The 17827-nt window shown below is 44.4% G+C and overlaps 2 protein-coding genes across 7 annotated transcripts in view; one reads left to right on the forward strand and one right to left on the reverse strand.

Annotated features, from left to right (window-relative positions):
• MAPK14 (mitogen-activated protein kinase 14) overlaps positions 1 to 8748 on the reverse strand; it is a 103945-nt gene extending 95197 nt beyond the window's left edge. For 2 of the 6 annotated variants that reach the window (XM_045390739.3, XM_045390740.3), the window contains exon 1: positions 8236 to 8502. In XM_045390739.3, the coding sequence (XP_045246674.1) occupies positions 8236 to 8351 (116 nt within the window). In that variant the 5' untranslated portion in view covers positions 8352 to 8502. Of the gene's footprint in view, positions 1 to 8008; positions 8120 to 8235 lie in introns of those variants that run through there. The other 4 variants (XM_005553192.4, XM_005553191.4, XM_065542947.1 and 1 more) reach the window with 3 other exon arrangements.
• A 3251-nt stretch (positions 8749 to 11999) lies between these two features.
• SLC26A8 (solute carrier family 26 member 8) overlaps positions 12000 to 17827 on the forward strand; it is an 80409-nt gene continuing 74581 nt past the window's right edge. Inside the window, exons 1-2 of the mRNA XM_005553202.5 lie at positions 12000 to 12133; positions 17314 to 17503. Coding sequence (XP_005553259.3) covers positions 17316 to 17503 — 188 coding nt within the window. The 5' untranslated portion in view covers positions 12000 to 12133; positions 17314 to 17315. The remainder of the gene's footprint in view (positions 12134 to 17313; positions 17504 to 17827) is intronic.

The raw sequence follows: 17827 nt of genomic DNA on the forward strand, positions 1-17827 counted from the left end.
CATTTCTGAGAAGCAATGTCTCATCTACGGAAGTTATTATTATTATTATTATTTTTGAGATGTACTCTTGCTCTATCACCCAGGCTGGAGTGCAGTGACACAATCTCGGTTGCCACTTGGTTGCAGTGGCTCACTGCAACCTCCACTTCCCGGGTTCAAGCAATTCTCCTGCCTCAGCCTCCCAAGCAGCTGGGACTACAGGTACACGCCACAACACCAAAAAATACAAAAAACAAATTTTTGTATTTTTTGTAGAGGCAGAGTTTCGCCATGTTGGCCAGGCTGGTCTCAAACTCCTGACCTCAGATGATCTGCCTGCCTCAGCCTCCCAAAGTGCTGGAATTACAGATGTTAGCCACCGCCCCCAGCCACCTTGCACTATAAAGTTATGCTATGGAGACAAGTTCTTTCCTTAAACCTATGAACCACCCTCTGCTAGCTTCAAACTTACCTTTTGCAGCTTTCTCACCTGTCTCAAACTTCATACAATTAAAGAGAGTTAGGGCTTTGCTCTAGATTAGGCTTTGGCTTAAGGGCATGTTGTGGTTGGTCTGTTCTTTTATCCAGACCACTAAAACTTTCTCCATCTCAGCAACAAGGCTGTTTTGCTTTCTAATCATTCATTTGTTTACTGGAATATAACTTTTAATTTCCTTCAAAAACTTTTCATTTGCATTCACAAATTGGCTGTTTGGTACAAGAAGCCTAGCTTTCAGCTTATCTCAGTTTTCGACATGACTTCCTCACTGTTTAATCATTTCTAGCTTTTGATTTAAAGTAAGAGACATGCAACCATTCCTTTCACTTGAACACTTAGAAACCACTGTAGTGCTATTAATTGGCCTAATTCCAATATTATTGTGTCTCAGGGAATAAGGAGGCCTTAAGAGATGGAGAGAGGCAACAGCTGGTTGGCAGAGCAGTCAGAACACACACAATGTTTATCAATTAAGTCTGCCTATGGGCATGGTTCCAGATACCTCAAAACAATTACAACAGTAACATCAAAGATCAGTGATCTCAGATCCCCATAACATTTAATAAGAAGAAGAAAGTTTGAAATATTGCGAGAATTGCCGGGCACGGTGGCTCACACCTGTAATCCCAGCATTTGGGGAGGCCAAGGCAGGCAGATCACAAGGTCAGGATTCGAAAACCGCCTGACCAACATGGTGAAACCCCATCTCTACTAAAAATACAAAAATTAGCTGGGAGTGGTGGCACATGCCTATAGTCCCAGCTACTCGGGAGGCTGAGGCAGGAAAATCACTTGAAACTGGAAGGCGGAGGTTGCAGTGAGCCGAGATCGCGCCACGGAACGCCAGCCTGGGCGACAGAGCGAAACTCCGTCTCAAAAAAAAAGAAAAAGAAAAAGAAAAGAAATATTGCGAGAATTACCAAAATGTGACATGGAGACATGAAGTGAGCACATGCTGTTGGTAAAATGATGCCAATAGACTTGCTTACCACAGGGTTGTCACAAACCTTCAATTTGTTTAAAAAAAAAAAAAAAAAAAGGCAATTATCTGTGAAGCATAAGATGAGTTGTGCCTGTACTTAATTTATGGGAGCACTGTGAAAGACAAACAACTCCAAATACTGATGTTTCTTTTACAAAAAACATTTCCAAGTTTAAAGAAGTTTTTGGTTATTTTTCTGATGAAATAGGTGTATGACTTCCATAGCAGCCATGAGAAGAAATTCCTAAGCTCTAAGTCAGGAGCACCCACTTTATGATGAGACACTTCTGAGCACTGCAGTAATTATACCTCTTAGATAAGAACAAATCAGTTTTACAACAAATTTTACTGCAAAAAGCAAAAATCTAATATATTTTCAAAGGGCTGGAGAGGCAGTTATTTCTATTTATATCCTATATGTACATAACACAAACATGTATGGACAGTCCCAACTTTACATAAATGTACACTAAAGAATTTCAAACCAATAGGATTCATATATTCAGGAATTAACTATTTGCACTGCCTAATAATTCCTTCAGAAAAAAATTTAATCTAGGCAATGAGTGCATTTTTGGTTTATCAGTTCTGAGAAGGAGACATGACTTTAATGGGTTAAATTAAGTCATTTCCCCTCACATAAACTGGGCAATGACACTGGTGGGATTGCTTTCCTACACTCAAGCTCTATTCCGAGTGACTCAGCAATCCCTTTTTCACAACAGGAGGCGAACTGCATAAGAGAAGGTGCCACCACACAACCTCAGCAGCCCACATCTATCGGAAAGGAGACTACTAAAAGTAGCACTGACAAGTATGCCATTCTTTTAATGAATGAGTCCATCTATAAAATGGGGTTAATAAATATCAGCCTCCATGGAGCTAGTGAGAACTGATTGATAACGCTTTGAATGAAAACACTTTATAAACTGCAAAAATCCCTAAAAATGTCATTTAATTCTAAAGTGAGGGTGATCTACCCCAGTGAATTCTTCCATCTTTGAACTGTAGGCCCTAGAGGCTCAGCAATATCTGTACTCTTGCCCATGAAAGGCAAAGTCAACACAGATCATCTCTGAGACTGGGCTAGGAAGAAATCAAAAGCAGAGTACTCCTCAGTATCAAGAAATCAAACTGCCAGAATTGAAAACCTGGAGATCCCAGATAAGCTTATTTTAAAGAAGAACCAGTGGAGGCCAGGTGCAGTGGCTTACTCCTGTAATCCCAGGACTTTGGGAGGCCAAGGTGGGCGGAGCACGCGGTCAGGAGTTCGAGACTAGCCTGACCAACATGGTAAAATCCCATCTCTACTGAAAATACAAAAATCAGCCAGGCGTGGTGGCGTGCACTTGTAATCCCAGCTACTCAGGAGAACTGCTTGAACCCGGGAGGCAGAGGTTGCCGTGAGCCGAGATCGTGCCACTGCACTCCAGCCTGGGCGAAAAAAAAAAAAAAAGTGGAAAAATGGGATTTGATAAATAAAATGACTTTACAGTCAGCCTCAAATGAACTCTTTCTTAAAACAATCTTTATACATAAATAATATAAATGTTTGCCATTAATTATGTTTAAAGATTTCTTATTGACTAGCACTGGTAACATACAGGCAACTACCTTACTTTTGGTTACAAAGAAAAGAATGGAAAGCTCAGCATGGACCTACTATCACTACTAGAAAAGCAGACCTTCTCACTGGTCAGGAGTCAAGAAAGTCACCCTTGTATACTTAATAATGATGCATTTTTATTTCTTTGCGCCCTGGCTCATTCTAAAAAAAATAAAAAATAATTTAAAAAAAGATTTAAAACGGTGAATGGCCACTAATAGTTTAAAAAAAGTTAGCTTCATTTATTTTTATTATACTAGAATAATCTTGTTCCACAAAGCACTTAGGAAGTTGTATTTTATTTCTTAGCAAGTTTTGCTATCCTTTTACCAAAGGTTTTGTTATATACTTTCTATGCTGAAGATACAGTGCACACCACAATGCTAGAACATAGCAAGCAATCCACAAAATGTAGTTATTAAACCCACTAGACTATAAGCTCCAGTTGAGAATGGATTGTCTTGTTTCTGTCTTGTTTAGCACTCTACTTCCAGAACCTAGCTATCTGGCCCATAGTAGGTATTCAATAAACACTGTTGAATAAACAGTTGAATATGATCTAAGAGTAATTCTCAACTATCAACTCCTATTTTATGGTTACCAGTGCCCCACCTCCTCTAATCAACAGCAAGGGCCTGGAAAAACAGTACCCCAGAGGAAAGGCACTTTTAAGTTCCTGTTTGTATTTCCTTAAACTCACCACAAAGATTCTCCCCTTCTGTCCCAAAACCCCAAAATCAATGCTTTGCAACAATGTATTCTTAAACAATTTTGCTTCATTTCCCCTCACAGACAATACATAAAGTTCCTTAAAACTGCAAGACCTAGTCTAGTTCCCTTTACTCTTTAAAGGAAAGGCATATATGTAAAACCTTATTTTGATTCATAATTGGTTCTCACACAGGCTGCTACTTGTTTTTTTACTATACTTAGTATAAATTAAAATAATATAGGCTTAAAATAATTTATAAATGTTACACATCAAAGTATACCGCACTTCAGAGCAATAATTAGGAAACTGACAAATATTTCAATGAATGAATTTTATTCATTGAAATATTCTATTAATTTATTTTCATTCTTGAAAATAAAATTCAGGGACTGGGTGTGGTGGCTCATCCCTATAATCCCAGCACTTTGGGAGGCCAACGTGGGAGAAATGCTTGAGGCCAGGAGTTTGAGACCAGCCTGGGCAACACAGTAAGACCCTATCTCTACAAAATAAATAAATATTAATAAAATAAAATTCGGAGATATTTTTGGAAGCAGACTTCACGTCCAGTTCAAGAAGTCACACAAAAAATGCTGTGTCATTACTTTATAGTTGTAACTTCTATCTGACCTAAAACAGTAGTATCACCAACCTGATTGCCTAATCTTTGAGTCCAAATTCCCTAAATTATTTGGATTCAAATGGACTGTTATTCCCTAAAATCAAATCTGCTCTCAAAAAAATGAAGATGGATGGCCAGACACAGTGGCTCACCCCTGTAATCTCAGCACTTTGGGAGGCCAAGGTGAGCAGATCCCCTGAAGTAAGGAGTTAGAGACCAGCCTGGCCAACGTGGTGAAACCCTGTCTGTATTAAAAAATACAAAAATCAGCCGGGCATGGTGTTGCACACTTGTAATTCCAGCTACTTGGGAGCCTGAGGCAGGAGAATCGCTTGAATCCAGGAGGTGGAGGTTACAGTGAACAGAGATGGTGCCATTGCACTCCAACCTGGGCAACAGAGTAAGACTCTGTCTCAAAATAAAAAAAAAGAAGAAGAAGAGTATCATAGGCTCCAAAGTGGATTCTAAAAGAAGTTCCAAAAAATGTTTTCTGCCACACATAAAAAGGTACTCATTGAAAGAACAACTTCAGGCCGGGCACAGTGGCTCAGGCCTGTAATCCCAGCACTTTGGGAGGCCAAGGAGGGCAGATCACTCAAGGTCAGGAGTCTGAGGCCAGCCTGGCCAACATGGAGAACCCCGTCTCTACTAAAAATTAGCTGGGTATGGTGGAGGGCACCTGTAGTCCCAGCTACTTGGGAGGCTGAGGCAGGAGAATCGCTTGAACCCAGGAGGTGGAAGTTGCAGTGAGCCGAGATGGCACCACTGCACTCAAGCCTGGGCAACAGAGTGAGACTTCATCTCAAAGAAAAGAACAACTTCAAATAACTACACCGAAACTCTGAATAAGATAACACTTAATTGTAAATCTAAATTCTGGTATTTTCATTCCAATATTAGTTATAATTGTTTATTGTTAACTGTCAAATAATTTCAGTTTCAGCTGTATTTTCCTTCACCAATATGCTGTAGGTTACATCTTAAATCCCTTTAGTAGAAAGACTACTAAACAAACAAGCAAATAAAAAAACTCTGCCCCCCTGGAAAGACACAAGACACTTAACAGCGCTTGTCTTTGAGAAAGACAGTAGAGTGGCTGGAGAACAAAAAACGAGACTTTTCACTGAATACCTTTTTTTTTTTTTTTGAGACAGAGTCTCGCTCTGTCGCCCAGGCTGGAGTGCAGTGCCGCGATCTCGGCTCACTGCAACCTCCGCCTTCCGGGTTCACATCATTCTCCTGCCTCAGCCTCCCGAGTAGCTGGGACTACAGGCACCTGCCACCACACCAGGCTAATTTTTTGTATTTTTAGTAGAGATGGGGTTTCACTGTATTAGCCAAGATGGTCTCGATCTCCGGATCTCCTGATCCACCCGCCTCGGCCTCCCAAACTACTGGGATTACAGGCTTGAGCCACCGCGCCCGGCCCACTGAATACCTTTTTAAAACTTTCAAATTTTATACAATGTGAATATATTACCTATTTTTAAAAATCTGTTCAATAAAAGTACTTTTAAGTGTCAGATACTGCTGGCTTTTTTTTTATTTTGAGACGGAGTCTCGCTCTGTCGCCAAGGCTGGAGTGCAGTGGCGCCATCTTGGCTCGCTGCAAGCTCCGCCTCCCGGGTTTACGCCATTCTCCTGCCTCAGCCTCCCGGTTAGCTGGGACTACAGGCGCCCGCCACCTCGCCCGGCTACTTTTTCGTATTTTTTAGTAGAGACGGGGTTTCACCGTGTTAACCAGGACTTTCTCGATCTCCTGACCTCGTGATCCGCCCGTCTCAGCCTCCCAAAGTGCTGGGATTACAGGCTTGAGCCACCGCGCCCGGCCTCTGCTGGCTTTTATACCACAGAAAAATATACCACTAAAGAAATGTGGAGTTAATTTTAATGGTACTTCACTGTAAATCTGGATCTCCTGTTCCAGTGCAGAGCTAGTCACCAACAGTACTGAACCTTTGCGAGGAATTCAACTGGAGTTCACCCAAACCCTCTATAGATGAGTTATTCTGCTGTTATCACTCCATTAAAATTTAAATAGCATTGAAAACAAAAACGTGATACTACAGAAATGAATGTGTCAATTCAAGAATGAAAAAATGGAAGTATATTAATGAGCTATAAAATATTAAAAGAACAATGATCCAAATACATCTTTGAAAATTAGCAAATCAACTAGATATACATAATATGTATATACTGAATGGATATACATATATTAACATGTATATATCGAATGTAAAATGCTGCAAATCAACTATACACACACACACTCTGAATGTAAAATCCTGCAAATTCCTTTAAAATGTAAACTGCCATGCTGTAAAAATGGGAGAAAGATGTCACGCACGGTGCCATCTGCAACATAACTTAAGCAGCTTGAACTAGAAAATGCAATATGATCTGTTACTGGACACAATTGCACAATCTCAATTACCCAGAAGATTCTACCAAACAGGAAATTCATGATGTGACTTTGGGAAACACAGAAATCATATTTAAAGATTAACACATCCAAAAGCCTGGAATTTGTTCCAAAACAAAAAACTATTTTACAGGCCCCTTTTCAAATGACGCATACAATACGAATTACTAAAACACAGAAAAAGCTAACAGTTAAATCTGATATTTAGTTTCAGATCCGTAGCTTTTAAATTATAGAAAATCTAAAATACAGGGTATAAAACCTTGAAAATTAGAGAGCAGTTAGTGAAATATTTCAGGTCTGGAAATTACATGGTATCGACTTAATTTAAAACACACTCACGGTGTAAATTAAAGCTAAAAAGTATCTCTTCCCTTCCTTTTCTATGTGGTTCCATATCCTTACGAAAACCATCGTGTACCTCAGGCCATAAATGCAGATAACTAGATAAATCCCTGCAAACTCTGAAAGGGACTTTTAAAACACAGTATTCGCAGGAATTATCTCAAAAAATACTTACAATACCTCCTAGCACTGTTAATAATTTTTTGATCTTGAGGGCGCCTTACAGATCTGAATCTTTCTTGCTCCAAATGAAAAAACTGTTTTGTCGAACAATACTTAAATGAGCAGTGGTATGTGACTAATCAGTGAGACTGCCAGTTTCTCAAGCTGCAGCGTTCTTGCAGGCACTACCACCGCCGCCCCTCCACAGAAAGGAAATACGCTTTCAACCGAATCGGAAACACACCACTCAAGCTGGCACAGTGTTCACCGAGATAAAGTCGGTATTTTAAGCTCTATGGATCGCTGCTAATTCAAGTGCGAATTCAAAAAGAACACTTCTCGAGATGGGATTTCGACAGAGGTTTGGGGAAAAAAAAAAAAAAAAAGGCCCGGAGAGAGCTCCCTTCCTGGTCAGTTTTGTTTAGATGACCGCAGTCTTCGGGTTGCGCTCTGCCCTTCTGCTTCTCCCGGCAGCTCCCCAAGCTTGTCTGCTCAGAGGACAGGGTCCGGCGCCACAGCGTGGGCGCATCGCGGGAGAGGGTCCTTCTGCTCCAGGTCCGGAGGGAGACCCCCAAGGAAGCAGCCCTTCCCCCGGTGCCTGCCGCCGAGCAGCAACCTTCCGAGAGGCGAAGGCGCAGGGTGCTAGCCAGAACCGAGCTCCAGCACCACCACCTACCTCTCGCAGCGGACTTGAGCGCTGCACACGGTGGACCGCAATACCCGCGTGAGTGCAGGGCGAGGGGTGCAGGAGGTGCAGAACAGGCAGAGCTCGAAGGGGCAGCAAGGCCCTCCCCCGAGGAAAATTCCTGCCACTTGACGCAACGCAGAGCAGTCGTGCAGGCCTGGCTCTCGGGCGCGAGGGGCCACCCTGCCCACAGCGGCCCCAGGCCCGGCGACACTCACCACACAGAGCCATAGGCGCCGGAGCCCACTGGAGACAGGTTCTGGTAACGCTCGGGCACCTCCCAGATTGTCTTGTTCAGCTCCTGCCGGTAGAACGTGGGCCTCTCCTGAGACATTTTCCAGCGGCAGTCGCCGGGTAAGAAGGTGGCCCTATGGGGCCCCCGCCTGCACCCGCACCCTCTCCCCGGCCCTTGCTGCCCGCCCAGCCGGGCGGGGACCTTGCGCTGGTCGCCCGCGCAGGTGCGGCTGCCGCGACCCCGCAGACTCCCGCGCGCGCGGCTGCTGTCAGCCGCCGCGGCTGGATGCGCCCCTGCGACTGGGGCAAGCCCCGCTAAGGGCAGGGACGCGCTCCGGCGCTCAAGGCTGCGCCTGCCGCGATCTCCCTGCACCTTCGTCCCTACAAGGCCGACTCCGAGCTGCGTCGCAGTACTCCGGATCCAGCTGCTGCGCCCGCTGAGGCTCCAGTGGTCGCGGTTCCACAGCCAGCAAACAGGAGCCTCCCGCAGTACTCTCGCGAGAACTGCTCCCGGGACTCTCCGAGAGCCGAGATTTTACCCAATATGGAACCTCTTCGCGGGCGGGGCTTCGTGAGAGGAGAGGATGAGAGGGGCAGTTCTCGCGAGAAGAGAGCAACAACTGGAGCCCAAAGGCAGAAACTCCCAGGAACTGTCTCCTTAAGGGCGCGAAGGCGGACCAGGGAAGGAAGAGATAAGCGGGCAGCACACGCCGCGCGCGCCCCACCGTGGCCGGCAGGGCAAATACCTGGCTCTGTGGTGGAAAACGACAGTGACAAATAGCGTGTCGGGGAAAGAGTCAAAAGATCTTTAACTGCGAGTAGTTACTAGCAGCGGAGCACCTGCTCAGCTGAACCCCCAAATTCCAAAAAACACTTGCATGAAAAAGAGACAGGTGGCAGGGCGCGGTGGCTCACGCCTGTAATCCCAGCATTTTGGGAGGCCGAAGCGGGCGGATCACCTGAGGTCGGGAGTTCGAGACCAGCCTGACCAAAATGGCGAAACCCCCGTCTCTACTAAAAATGCAAAATTAGCCGGGCGTGGTGGCGCGCACCTGGAGTCCCAGCTACTCGGGAGGCAGAGGCAGGAGAATCGCTTGAACCCGGGAGGTGGAGGTTGTGGTGAGCCGAGATCGCGCCATTGCACTCCAGCCTGGGAAACAGAAGCGAAACTCCGTCTCAAATTAAAAAAAAAAAAAAAAAAAAGTGAGAGACAGGTTCTGGCCAGAAGGCTGTTGCATTCCCATCTGCTCAAGGACATATGGGTTACTCTACATGTGGGTTACTCTTCGAGATGCTGACGAAATATGTCCCAAAGGCAAATGTTAACCCTGCATCAAAGCTGAGGCTTTCCAGGGGCTGGGCGCGGTGGCTCACGCCTGTTATCCCAGCACTTTGGGAGGCCGAGGCGGTCGGATCACGAGGTCAAGAGATAGAGACCATCCTGGCCAACATGGTGAAACCCCGTCTCTACTGAAAAATACAAAAATTAGCTGGGCATGGTGGCTTGAGCCTGTAGTTCCAGCTTCTCGGGAGACTGAGGCAGGAGAATTGCTTGAATCCGGGAGGCGGAGGTTGCAGTGAGCTAAAATCGCGCCACTGCACTCCAGCCTGGCGTCAGAAGGAGACTCCGTCTCAAAAAAAAAAAAAAAAAAAAAAAAAAAAGCTGAGGCTTTCCATTCAAACTCTCCTAATAGTTCTTAAACTTACATGCAGAAAAATCACCCTGGGAGTTTAAGATGCAAGTTCCCAGGACTCACAGGGAGTCTAATTGGGTAGGTCAGAGGAAGGCATCAAGAGCATGTATTTTTATAATACATCTTAGGTAATTCTGATTCAGGAAAGTCTGATATCTCCCTTTGAGAAGCATTTAAAAAACCATTACACTGAAGATTTGAAACTGACTCCTACCCTGAAGAGCCATCAGTGAAGAGGATTTTAAGCATTCAACTCAGGCCTCTTCGAGTAAGGAGAAGAGGGCAGAAGTCTCATCGAATTTAGGCAAGTCAAATGACCTTTCCTGAACCTTAGTTCCAGCTTTTACAAGAGATTTCCTGCCCTGCATTCCCGACTAACAGAGTCATTTGTAAAAACTAAACAAGATAAATGTGAATGGGCAAGGCATTATAACCCCATGCCTACATCCATTATCAACCTACACCTATGCTAAAGCTTGTTACAATGAGCAGAAGAATCAGATCCTGCATCATTGTCTTAGTTTCTTGTATTAGAAATAACTAGGTCCAAGCCAGGACATTTCTCAACATTTCCTGTGATTATTCTATTTTGTGTCATACACACCTTGGAGGGCTCAGACTTTGCCTATCTTGTCCCAATATCTAGCACAATGTCTATAACATAAAACATGTCCCATAAGTATTTGTTATAAAAATTGTGAACAATGACCATGATTTCAATTTAAGAAGTGGTACAGGATTATCAGTCCTCCTCAAGGAAAGCAATATAAAACCAAAAAACAGAGTCATGGGTGATTCATGGAAAGCTGTTTTGGATCCAATGTAGCTTAGCTGGAATTCTCTTATCTACAAAAACATGATGCTTGAGAATGTTCCAAACTAGGGAGGCTAGGAAGCTTTCTAAGAAGTGACGGAGGGTGAAGGGGAAGTAAGAGCAAAAACATGGTTGTGAAGAAATGAGGGATGGGGTTGGGGGGATCGAGGGAATGAGGGAATGGTTACAAGGGGTGAGGAGGAAGGTTGGAAGTAGGAATCCTCAGAAATGCACATTTTTATCCTACAAATTGGGATAATGAGGTGAGGGGAATGGAAGGGTAAAGATAAAGTAAGCAGTATATTCATACACTCATTCAACCAATGTGTATTAAATGCCTACTAGGTGCCAAGCACTTGTAGTTAAAAAGTGATTAAAAACTACAGTTGCTGCCTGCGTGGAGCTTACAGTCAATGGGAGGGCAATCATTCAACACAAATTCATTGAACACTTCCTATGTCCACCACAATGTTGTAGGCACTCATAATAAAACAGTTAATGAAAGGGATAAAAATCCCTGCCCTCATAGGGCTAAGATTATTTACAAAAAGGAATACACAAAGTGCATAATAAGGTAGACATCAACACAGTCATCAAACAAACAAGTGTAAAACTGTAACTGGGCCAAGCAGGAATACAAGGTGGAGTGAGAGACAGTGATAGGGACAGGGATAGGGTGGGAGGAGGGTAAAGGGAGTGAGTGCAGACGGCATGTCTGCATCCAGAGCCGACGATCTGGGCAGGAAGGTGTCATCCAGTGGGGAGAGCCAGGCCTGTGGGGCAGAGAGCCTATGGTTGGAGACCTGGGTAACCCTCCTAGCCTCCATTTCCTTTTACCGCTTCTGACCTGAGGAAGGCTAAGTCTTCCGGAGACGATAGTGAATTACCGTCTGTGCAGTACACATGTGCATTGCTGTATGTTCAGGGCACGAGGACTGGCACCAAATTGGCCCTCGATCAAGAATAGTAAAACCTCAGAGAGAGTAGGAGCTTCGGTACCCAGGTTTACCAAGTACCAAGGGGCTCCCACGACTCAGGTATAAGGAGGGCGACCTAGGTACCCCTTTCCCGGCTCCCTAGCCCAGCTGCTCATGCTCCCCTTCCTCGTCCCCTCCCCCACTCTCATCTTCTGCCCGCCCGGAACGTCCGCGGGCTAAGCCACAACGGCTAGGGAACCGCCGGTATCCGCGTCCGCAGCGCCGCCAGCCAGGCGGGAGCCGTGTGGGATCCCAGCGCCCGCACTCCCGCCCCCGCCAAGGAGCCAGGTGAGCCGCTGCCGGGAGACGCCCGGGCGCCGGGGGCTGCAGGCGGTGAGCGGCGAGGCCACAGCGGGTCCCATCTCGGGGGCTGCGTCTGTCACCGGCAGGTACCCAGGTATGCCGCAGAGCCAGGCACGCCGCAGGCGCTCAGTCAGTATCTGTGGAATGAACGAATGACGGTCGTCCCTGGGAGCTTATCTCTCAGGTATTGTCTCTACTTTCAAAGGCCGTGTGGATGGCAATGACAAGAGACAGTGTGTGCGTTTTGCAAGCTGCATCCTTTCAAATTCTCCTGTCTATATTGTCAAAAGCCCCAGAACTGATGTGCTACCTGCACCCCACCCCCTATCCCATCCATTTCCTCCCGAGGCCTGACTTCCCGGCCGGCCGTTCCTCCTCCTTTCAGACCTCACTGCTTTTGTTCATTTTATTCCCTGTGACTGAATCCCCACCCCCACCTCCTTGCCCCTTTCTTTTCATGTCAAATGCTATTGATGTGTCAGGGGCCCCTGTGAAGCCTTCTCCAGCACCCCCACCCCAATAATGAGCATCTCTCCAACACACCGTGTTACAGTCTCCACATTGCACGGAAGGTGGTTGTCCTATGTGTCCAATGGTCATCCACTTAAGGACTGTCATCTTATTAGTCATCCCTAGCCGCTATTCAAAGTGACTAAAGGATCTAAAGGCCAGGCTCTTTGCTTATACTTTTTCTGTATTCCCAATACATTCTCCATAAAAACCCAGGTAGTGACACGCTTAGGGTTGTTTCTGATGGAATTACAAATGCTTATTTTGAAATTTTGGAAGTGAATTTAGCCTTTACATGATTATAGAAAACATAAGAAAGTTCAGGGGGAAGATATTCCTGGAACTAAACTAGCTTTCAAGATTTCATATCATTTGGGTCAATAGCCATAAAATTGGATTGTATTTAAACTTTTTATTCCTGACTTTTTTTTTTTTTCTTTTTTGAGACAGAGTCTTGCTCTGTCTCCCAGGCTGGAATGCAGTAGTTCCATCTTGGCTCACTGCAACCTCTGCCTCCTGGGTTCAAGCAATTCTCTGCCTCAGCCTCCTGAGTGGCCAGGACTACAGGCACACCACCACACCCAGCTAATTTTTGTATTTTTAGTAGAGAGGGGGTTTCACCATGTTGGCCAGGCTGGTCTCAAACTCCTGACCTCAGTTGATCCAACCGCCTCAGCCTTCCAAAGTACTGGGATTACAGGCATGAGCCAGTGAGCCATGCCTGGCCTATTTTTTACTTTTAAAACACTCTGAACACAGATAATGTAAATAATTAGATAAATGGATGGATGGATGGATGGATGGATGGATGGATGGATGGATGGATGGATGGATGGATGGATGGATGGATGGATAGATAAGGGTACTATGGAGGGTGAAAGAGCTAGGCCAAAAGTGCTTGTATTTTAACAGGGCCCCCAAACTTAGCACTGAAAGGCTCATGAAAGATAATCCACTATATTTATAGTGGTACTCATACTTTAATTTTTATCAGAATCACCTGGACAGCTTCTTTGCTTTCTTTTCTACCTAGCAAGACCTACCGAATCAGAAACTCTGGGGGCCCAGCAGTCTGGACAGCTTCTTAAAACAGACTGATGGCCCCAGAGTTTCTGATTCAGTAGGTCTTGCTAAGTGGGGCCTACTCAACAGTAGGAGTTTCTGGTCATTGCATCTTCTTGGGAAGGGTCCTGCTAGTACATGAAATCAATCAAGAAAGACATAATGGAGCTGGAGAAATTCCAAAGAAAATTACTTAAAAAACAATAATAAGGAAACCATGTGTTTACTCTTGCTGCTGTTAGCCAGACATTTGTTGGAGTTCCTTAAAGACAACTTTCCACCTGCTCCTCCTGGCCATCCTCACTGTGGTTGTAGGAGTTTATGACTTGATAACCTCTCCTAGATTATCATAATATTAATGGTCTCCAATTGGCTGTTTTGCCTCAGTCTCTCCTATCTCCACTGTCCAACAACTTTTTGTGATGATGGAAATGTTTTATATCTGCACTGTTTAGTAAGGTAACCACTAGCCATATGGCTGTTGAGCACTTGAAATCTAGCTAGTATAACTGAGGATCTGAATTTTTTATTTTAAGTTTAAATAGGCACATGTCACCAGTGGCTACCATACTGGACAGCTCAGCTCTAGAACACAACACTGGCACATTTCATCTTCCCAAAGTGCATCTCTGTGCGTATTACTACTTCTGCTGAAAGACTTTAAATAGGCCTGGCGTGGTGGCTCACGCCTGTAAACCCAGCACTTTGGGAGGCCGAGGCGGGAGGATCATCTAAGATAAGGAGTTCAGGACCATACTGGCCAACATGGCGAAACCCCGTCTCTACCAAATATACAAAAATTAGCCGGGTGTGGTGACGCACGCCTGTAATCCCAGCTACCTGGGAGGCTGAGGCAGGAGAATTGCTTGAACCTGGGAGGTGGAGGTTGCAGTGAGCTAAGATTGCACCACCGCACTCCAGCCTTGGTGACAGAGCTGGACTCCATCTCCAAAAAAATAAAAAATAAAAAATATACATATATATACATATGTAGATGTATATGTAAACATATGTAAAGTAATTGACAACATTTAAAAGTCAGAAGATTCCACATAAAAATCTGGCATTATGGCTTCTCCTGGAAAAGATCAGATCTAAGCTATTCCGGGCCCCACATTGACCAATGGCGAGAATGGCTGGAGCTAAGCAGCTTCTGCTGCCTTTGCCAGCCCCACTGTTCCCACCACTCCTTGACGGTCATATTTTGCCTATTTTACACCAATCCTGCTTTAATTTCACTTTCAGAACAAAATGCTGGGTTCTAGACTCTCGATGTGACCCAGGATATCAGTTTTGTCATTAGCAGACTAATTAGGCTTGTTTAGGTTACTGGGAACAAAGAGACTACTCATGGAAGTACACTGGACAATTATATGGGGAAAGTAAGGAAGATTGGGTCTGTATTCCTACGTGTGGGGAAAGAAAGGCGGGGTGGGGGGCGGAATTCCTTACATTTTAATACACAGTTCTACCTTTTTTTCTTTTTGTGAGAGACATGAAGCACTAATTATCTTAAGTGATATATTGTAAAATACCTCTCCCATCCTCTTATGTATTCCCCAGTCACCTCAATGGTTTAGTGAATTTGTGATCTTTAGTTCATGGTTGTTATACAGCATACTACTTCTACGCAATGCTTTGAGGGTAAAAATACAATATATAACTATGGCCCAATTACTGACGTTTTCTAAAATCTTAGTTTTACACCTGTAAAATGAAAGAAATAGTAGTACTGGTATTATTGTGGAAATTTAATGACATAACTCGTGAAAAAATCTAGTGCAATGCATGGCATAGGATAAATGCCCAATAAATGTTGGTGATGATGATGATGATTGTTCTGAAGGAAAACAAAGTTGCTGACACATTAAACTTATGTGTGGTATCACCCATCATCTATATAATTGTGTAATCTATATAATTTGAGGGTTTACCAACATATTTTATAGGTATGTGGTTTATACATATGCTTTTCTACATTTATGTGGAAGAATTTTAGAGTTTATGTTTTTCTTATTGTTCAAAAACATAGATTATTAAGAATGGTTATACTTTCTCCCAGAGATGGATCCCTATCCATCCTCATTTACTCTATCTTTTCAATCTTTTTAAAAAGCAGGATAATATAGATATATTTTCTTTTTGTTTTTGGTTGTTTTTTTTTTTTTTTTTTGAGACAGAGTCTTGCTCTGTCGCCCAGGCTGGAGTGCAGTGGTGTGATCTTGGCTCACCGCAAGCTCCACCTCCTGGGTTCATGTCATTCTCCTGCCTCAGCCTCCCAAGTAGCAGGGACTACAGGCACCCGCCACCACGCCCGATTAATTTTTTTTTTCTTTTATTTTTAGTAGAGATGGGGTTTCGCCATGTTAGCCAGGATGGTCTCAATCTGCTGACCTCATGATCCACCTGCCTTGGCCTCCCAAAGTGCTGGGATCACAGGTGTGAGCCACCGCACCCAGCCGATTTTTTTTTTTTCTTTTTGAGACAGGGTCTTGCTCTGACACCCAGGCTGGAGTACAGTGGTGCAATTCTGGCTCACTGCAACCTCCACCTGCTGGGCTCAGGTGATCCTCCCACCTCAGCCTCCTGAGCAGCTAGTACTACATGCCCATGCCATCATGCCCAGCTAATTTTGTTTCTATTTTTAGTAGAGAGAGGGTTTCACCATGTTGCCCAGTCTAGTCTCAAACTTCGGTAGCTTTTTCTGCTACACCATGAGGCCACTAACTGTATACTTGGCAGTCATTCAAGAAATATTTGTTAAGGGCCTGCTAAGTTGCTAAGTGAAAACCATTATTTTGGGTCCTGGGGCTGCTGCTGTGAATAGTCACAGTCCTGCCTCCTGGTCTTACTTTTTTTTTTTTTGAGACGGAATCTGGCTCTGTTGCCCAGGCTGGAGTGCAGTGGCCGGATCTCAGCTCACTGCAAGCTCCGCCTCCCTGGTTCACGCCATTCTCCTGCCTCAGCCTCCTGAGTAGCTGGGACTACAGGCGCCCACCACCATGCCCAGATAATTTTTTGTATTTTTAGTAGAGATGGGGTTTCACCTTGTTAGCCAGGATGGTCTCAATCTCCTGACCTCGTGATCCGCCCGCCTCAGCCTCCCAAAGTGCTGGGATTACAGATGTGAACCACTGCGCCCAGCCCCTGGCCTTACATTTTGTGGGGGAAACAGACAGTGGACAAACAGACAAATAATGAATCAGGTGCTGGCAAGTGCTGTGAAGAAAAGTAGAAGGTAAAGGGGTAATGATGGCTGCTATTTTAGAGAAGGAGTTAGAAGACTTGTATTGAGCACTTAACCCTTCATATGGACTTCTTCATATATGCTGGATAGTGAGCATTTTCAGTGAAAGTTGTTGATTAATACTGTCTATCTCTTGATCATTTTCCTACAACATATCAACGCAATTGAATATAAAGAAAACTAGGCCTCCCACCAGGACACCTGGGTTCTAGTCCTGGCTCTAATAAGTATCAAACAGCAAAGACTGTTTAAACTTCTGGGTTTTGTTGTCTCCATTTGAAAAATGAAAAGAATACACATAAAATTATACAACATTGAGAAAGAGTTTTGTACAACTGAAAGATGCTATGAAAGTGTAAAACATTATTATATAGGAATTTTATTTCCTCAAAAATACGCTGAGGATCTGGATTACTGAAAATGCTTTTTTATTTGATCTCTTCCCACTCATCCAGGAATGGCACAACTAGAGAGGAGCGCCATCTCTGGCTTCAGCTCTAAGTCCAGGCAAAGCTCATTCCCATATGATGTTAAACGTGAAGTATACAATGAGGAGACCTTTCAACAGGAACACAAAAGGAAGGCCTCCTCATCCGGGAACATGAACATCAACATCACCACCTTCACACACCACGTCCAGTGCCGGTGCGTGTGTCCGATCGTTCAGCCGCCACCGAGCGGGGCAGGACTGAAACCTAACCTGACTCCTTTGGTGTCCACTTCTCTTTCTTGTCTGAGTTCCTGTAATCAGAATCCTGTAGTTGATTGTGTAATTTTTCTTCAGTCATTTTTGTGGTTTGTCTTGTAGTACCTTTTTGATTGTAAACTTCCTGGGCATAAAGATCTTGGGTGTCCCTACAGTATCTAAGGAGGATATTTCATAATTCCATTGTTCAATCAACCACGACTACCAGACTCCTGACCAAAAATAAGATAGCCAGCAAGACACAGTGGCTTACACCTGTAATC

Source organism: Macaca fascicularis, chromosome 4, assembly GCF_037993035.2.
Source record: "Macaca fascicularis isolate 582-1 chromosome 4, T2T-MFA8v1.1".
In the NCBI taxonomy this organism is placed as follows: domain Eukaryota; kingdom Metazoa; phylum Chordata; class Mammalia; order Primates; family Cercopithecidae; genus Macaca; species Macaca fascicularis.